Consider the following 5911-nt stretch of genomic DNA (forward strand, 5'->3'; position numbering starts at 1 on the left):
TTGCCCAGTTTTTGCTGGCCATGTCTACTTTGAAATATATGATGAGAACCTGAGTTTATCAGGAGTTACGCTCCGATAACGTTATACCCAGATTTCGTGAAACAGATGGAACATTGTGTTTTCGACGCCTAACTACTCGCTTTCCAGGTCATCTACGAGTACAACCAATACGGAGTACACCATGGTAATCAAAAACACCACGAAATGATATTCTAGTTTCTCACTCTTACTTTTAGTTTCAATTTTCCTTATTCACCTTGAAGATTCAATTCCAATGCCCTGCGCCAGCTTCATGGGTGTATTGGCCCTAAAATTGATTCGACTCTTCGGCTGGAAGCTATGGATCCGTGTGCGCCGACGTTAATCTCTTTCGCGACGATACCAATACTGCCAGCAGTGCGTGTGAGTCGTGTCCAGCTACGTTGCCCAAAACACTGAAACTGCGGTCGCGATCTGGCCTTGCCGCGACTGGCCCGCAGGATTGCGCGTCAATAGCGCCTTGGGATTAACAACCCTCCCTTTTCGCAACGCTTCTCTAGTATCCCAACCGTCTCATCTGGTTGTTTATGAGTCAGCTACTATTGCCATTACATTCAGTAATATAAGCGGCGAAATTACGATTTACGAGTAAGCATTATTGACAAACAAAAACATTACCTAGGATATCTCTGTATCGTCTGATACGGGAGGTATTGTTCAAGACATGGTAACCGCACATAGGAACCGTGTGCCACAACCCTAGTGACCGCGCGATCGTAATGTGTGTTGATGCGCCGCGTGATGTGTGGGCTGTCACGCTGCGTTATTGTCGTGCGTGCGATGCGTGTGTGTGTAGCTGTGTGTGTGTGTGTGTGTGCCTGCGTGTGTGTGCGCGATTTATATGCTCTGCATATGACCAAGAGCGTATAAAGAAGGTACCAGCATGTGCTGCCATCTAGAGTGAAAATAAAACAAGGTCTGGCATAGCCACTGAGCCGCTTATAATGACCAAGGAGCTACATATACCAGATAATAACTACGTATATATGATATATACGTGCTACTGTGTATAATTATTATCCATCGGAGTGATCATAGCTGACAACTGACTCTACGTAGCTGTATTTTATAAGGCGAATCAACCTAAAGTTGATTTTATCAGCAGCATCATAAAGTCACTGCTTGATGGTGTAAATTTCGATGATAGTCGATAATAAGCTAGTGCACCAGTACAACAGGACGACAAGAATCTTTTACTCCATTGAGGGATGATGCGCTAGCAACACGTCTCGATGGCTATGACCAATGGCCTGTGACAAAATCCACAAAGCTTTAACTTTAAAGTGCAAGTCGTTTTTCTGTGTCTCACCATCAGACTGATTCTTGGATTACCATGGGGGTAGGTGTTGTGGTCAACCAGTTATATGAATAAAAATGAAAAGGGTTTCATTGCTTGAACTAACCAGTTAATATTTAATTGTTTCGTGCCAACTATATTCTCATTTGAGAGCTTGATGGTAGCATGGAAGTGACGCGCTTGTCTGTACAAAGACTAGACTGGTACCTTTGTCTCTACATATAGACACTACAACAAGCAATGTGAAGAGACGGTACCAGTCTACATGAAAAAACATAGAATGCAGAGTAACGGTTTTTATTTGTTTATTTCTCGTTTTCAGATTGTAATAATTGATTTTCTACTTTTCTACACCGCACCGGTTGACAGTTCCATTTAGTGGTCTGCAGCCTCTTCCAGCATTAATTCTTCAGGTTTAACCCTGTTAGCATATCTCATATATTTGTCTGTGCATTATAGGCGGCTCCCACATGTTCCATCGCAGTTCCTTACTGGGAATTCTATATAACAATGACCCATTAAGCGAAGTTCACCTCGGCTCGTAACTGTAACACATGAGGTGATTCTCCTGCATTTATTGACAGAAAAACTAGAAACATGAAGCTTCTAGTTTGATGATTAGATGTAAAGAGTTATGCATGTTTGAACAAAAACTGGTAAGTACATCTCTACTCACAAATTAAACACTTTATAAATAATACAATATAGTTAACTGAGTCAATACCCATTTCCTTCCTATGCCTCGTTTTTTGTTACTCACGATAAACAAGGCTTCACAAACTTGCTCTGCACAAATATACGTGGTACACACAATTCCATTTGCTTGTTTACAGTTTCTTTTTGCACATATGCATTCTGGAGGGTTTCATATCCAGCCATTATGAACAATTCTGTGATAGTCTCTAGAGAAAAATAGTAAGCTCTTGTGCCATCCTGCCTGACATAAAAGTTCTCACTAAGTTTATGGCCTGGCTTAAATCTCAACTGTGCATAATCATATAGTCCATAGTCACGGAAGAGCACACATCCTCCAGGTTTCAACACAAGAAACACATTTCGTAGTGCTTTCAGCATCTTTTCAGGGTTGATAGCAGAAAGCACAAACACCATTGTCACAAAGTCAAGGCTGGAAGGGATAATAATATCGCATAGATTGTCCACTGTGAGGTCACACTGAAAGACATGACAGTTGTTTTCAGAATACAATGCATTTTCACGAACAAACTTGACAGCTCGTGGAGAAAAGTCGCACGCATAAATAAAACAATTACTGTTGCTTCCCATATCCTGAAGTAGTGGAAAGAGTAAATTACCCACACCACATCCGACTTCCAAAATCTGCCTGCTCCCAGGAGTGGAACCAGAATCGTGTCCAATGAGTTCTTTGAATTCCTTGGTTATCCAGTGTCTATCCTTAAAGAAGTTGGTACCATTTCGTTTATAAAACAAATCCCAATTCTTCTTAGCATCTTCCTCGAGTTTCCTTTGTGTGAAAGCTGAAACCAAGTTCGTGTCTTTCAACAGCTTTGCTTCTTCACTATGTGTTAATTTTCTAGTCAATTCACTCCCGCCTTCATTTATGGAAGGAAATGAAGTGTCTAGTGGCATTTCCATGTTTGCTTGATAAACACTTGTATCAAGATTACTAAACAACACTACTTAAATTGTAGGTCTATCATTCTGTTCTTTGTCTTTCACATTGGATGTTTTTGTTGCAATCTCATCACTATTCAGGTACTCAAATAGTTCACGGAAGCTGTCAAAATCTCTTCTGCCCTCAGGTCCTGATCTTGGTATGCTTGGCAATATTGACTGCATGCGCTCTCGAAACTCAACAAGGTTGTTCACACCCAATGCTTTCCAAAAGACGAAACAAAACATGCCGACACCAGCAACAGAGTACAGAGTTCCTCTACCGAGTGCACGCATGGCGAGAGATGCTCCAGATTCACTTAACTGTTTGCTACCAAGTAGGCCTTTTGAAAAATGAGTTGGGTCTTGTTTCTTAGCCAGGCCGATAGTAACTGCAGCACCACTCAAAATCGAAACTCCTGCTACGCCGGTGAGGAACATAAAACCTTTCAACTGTTGCCGTCGATTTCTCTCTTCTTTAGGCTCCATTGGGGATATGAACTCACTTGCGTGATTAACTTTTACAAACACGCACACAGATAATGCAGATTACTCTTTGTAATGTGATTTGAGTACCTCACGTACACCCTTTATCAGAAGATTGTCACCCTTCAAACTAGTGGTTTCAAAAATGAACCCATCACTCTTGCACGATGGTATGAAGTATCTTCTCAAAAGACCTGAAAATGAATAAGGTTACAGTCACATTATATCTAATACAAATAGAGTGCACCAAAAACTGTGCACTGACCATTATTAGAAATACATATATAAATATAAATAAATAATCCACGAATTATCATGTTATTATGTGCAAAAACAAAAGGGATAAATATACAGGAAAATTGTTGCACAGATCAGCATTGTTTAAAATACTCCACTTTACACTGGACTGTTTACATACTTTGATGTTATACTATTCCCAGCGACGTAGAATGGGTTACACACCATATCCGTATATGCATTATGAAGCTTTCTGAACATCTACACATAGAAATAATTCACTCAATGACATGCTGCAGGTAACAATACTAGCCAAATAATAATAACACGTCACATTGGCATCTTTTACATCTTACAAGTTTGGAATGTTCAATAATTGTGAATTGTTCAAAGTACAGTCAAACCCATATATCAGCAGTTACTTGATAGAATTTTACATGAGTGTTTTAACTATACAAGATTTTACTGTATATAAGTACTCATTAGAAACTTACACTTCTTATCTCATTATCTCTTATGGTTGTGTTCGATGACTCAGTTACAATAATGAACTTAATCTTTGTATTTGTTACATATCCATATCTGTTACCATGTTAAGGAATATTGCCTAAAAGGATCATTGGCATGCAACTGCTAGATGCAAGGGTGTGTTGTTTATATACATAAGAAATTGGCCTGCAGTTAGAAATAAGCACGATTTCATCATAAGCACATAGATGGCAGAAAAATTGAAGCCAACAATAACAACTGAAAACTGGAAAACTCGATCACTTGATCTTGATCACCTAAACATGCAAACGTGCCTCTGATGGTTGACCTCTAAGGAAACAAGCTGCATGTCATAGGCACTTTGCTAGCAGGAATAACAAATTTTGACTGGGACCAGTCACCAACAAGGAAATGTGATCCACTGGTGTGACAAAAATACTTATAATAGAGCATGGCATCAAATACTAGTTAAAAAGATACACTTTATAGTCCTCTGTTGGATAGAGCAGTCCTAGATACAGCTCTCTCAAATCATTTGCATTCTTGCTCACTGAATTAATGCGCTCATCCACAACATCAAGTGAAGTGTGCACCGTGTAATGAAACTTTAGTTCATTCGCAGTTGGCAGTGTTCTGATGTACAATGGGTAATTCTGCAAGACAAAAATTTCAAAATAATATATATATTGCAATGTTGGCATCACAGCCAATTGGAACGTCTCAATAAAAAAAAAAAGGTAAATAAACAAAATGTATTTACTACCAAAGTCTTAATGTTTCTCTACTCTATTTCGCCTATTATTGCCGGTCTATAATTACCCGTAATTGCCGGTCAAATGCTCATCTGCAACACACAAGTACACCGCACGCCCGCCCTGTGCACAAACAACATGAATAAGAGAGCAGGTAGGAAAGCGTGATAGCAAAATTCGCTCGATGCTCGCTTCATTTCACACGATTACAGAACGAAAAGACAACAAACAGCCTCCATATTGGTATCTATGTGTAGCCAAATGTTCACTTGTTCGAATTATAACTGTCCTTTGATCTTACCTACTCCCGCCAGAGATATCTCGTGAAATCCTGCAGGAAATGTTCTCTCCGTGAAAATGTAAACCGGACGAGATGTCTGTTTATATACGAGTAATGGGGCGCATTGCATGCCGGGTTTGAGCTGCTGCCTGCCTCCGAGCTCCGTTTCGAGGCACGCTAAGCCAAGCATAATGCACGCGGGCATGATGTCACACACACGACCAGGGTTCTCCCCAGGATGAAATTGAAACAGGGGGAGGGGGTAGGCAGTCGTGACGTGCACCACTATTGTTAGGCGCAGATATGCAGACACGCAGTTGCGTACAATCATTGTTAGGACATGCCCACTATTGCAGATGGAGGGTAGGGGAGAGGGGTGGGGAGGGTGGAGAGGGTGGGGGAAGGGGCGGGGGAGGGAAGGGTGGGGGAGGGGGCTTAATAGCAAAAGCAGTTCACTCCTTTGTTAACAGTCAACAAATCCATGTTTAACCCTCCTCTTGAAGGTCAAAAGGTATCAGACACTTACTCTTCGCCACGTCAGTGGAAAGCATATTTCATGGTCCTTTCAATAAAGCCATAAAAATGGTAGGTCACCGCTGAAACAAAAAGTTTTTCAATCGCTCGCGTCACACCATGTCCTCAGAAAATGTCTAAAATCTGCCCTGTGCCCCATTGACCTTTGACCTGGGACCTCCCAAT

The 5911-nt window shown here is 40.8% G+C and overlaps 2 protein-coding genes across 2 annotated transcripts in view; both read right to left on the reverse strand.

The window, feature by feature from the left end:
* Window positions 1-1624: 1624 nt before the first annotated feature.
* On the reverse strand, window positions 1625-3189 carry LOC106807362 (methyltransferase-like protein 6). Its single transcript, XM_014809677.1, has one exon. The coding sequence runs from the start codon at window positions 2948-2950 to the stop codon at window positions 2093-2095; it is 858 nt and encodes a 285-aa protein (XP_014665163.1). The 5' UTR covers window positions 2951-3189; the 3' UTR covers window positions 1625-2092.
* Window positions 3190-3216: 27 nt separating this feature from the next.
* Window positions 3217-5911, reverse strand: part of LOC106807363 (trafficking protein particle complex subunit 2-like protein) — an 11026-nt gene continuing 8331 nt past the window's right edge. Inside the window, exons 2-5 of the mRNA XM_014809678.1 lie at window positions 4661-4833; window positions 4186-4273; window positions 3873-3952; window positions 3217-3648 (exon numbers count right to left, since the gene is read on the reverse strand). Coding sequence (XP_014665164.1) covers window positions 3609-3648; window positions 3873-3952; window positions 4186-4273; window positions 4661-4833 — 381 coding nt within the window. The 3' untranslated portion in view covers window positions 3217-3608. The remainder of the gene's footprint in view (window positions 3649-3872; window positions 3953-4185; window positions 4274-4660; window positions 4834-5911) is intronic.

The sequence above is a fragment of the Priapulus caudatus genome, unplaced genomic scaffold, assembly GCF_000485595.1.
Source record: "Priapulus caudatus unplaced genomic scaffold, Priapulus_caudatus-5.0.1 Scaffold210, whole genome shotgun sequence".
Taxonomy (NCBI): Eukaryota; Metazoa; Priapulida; class Priapulimorpha; order Priapulimorphida; family Priapulidae; genus Priapulus; species Priapulus caudatus.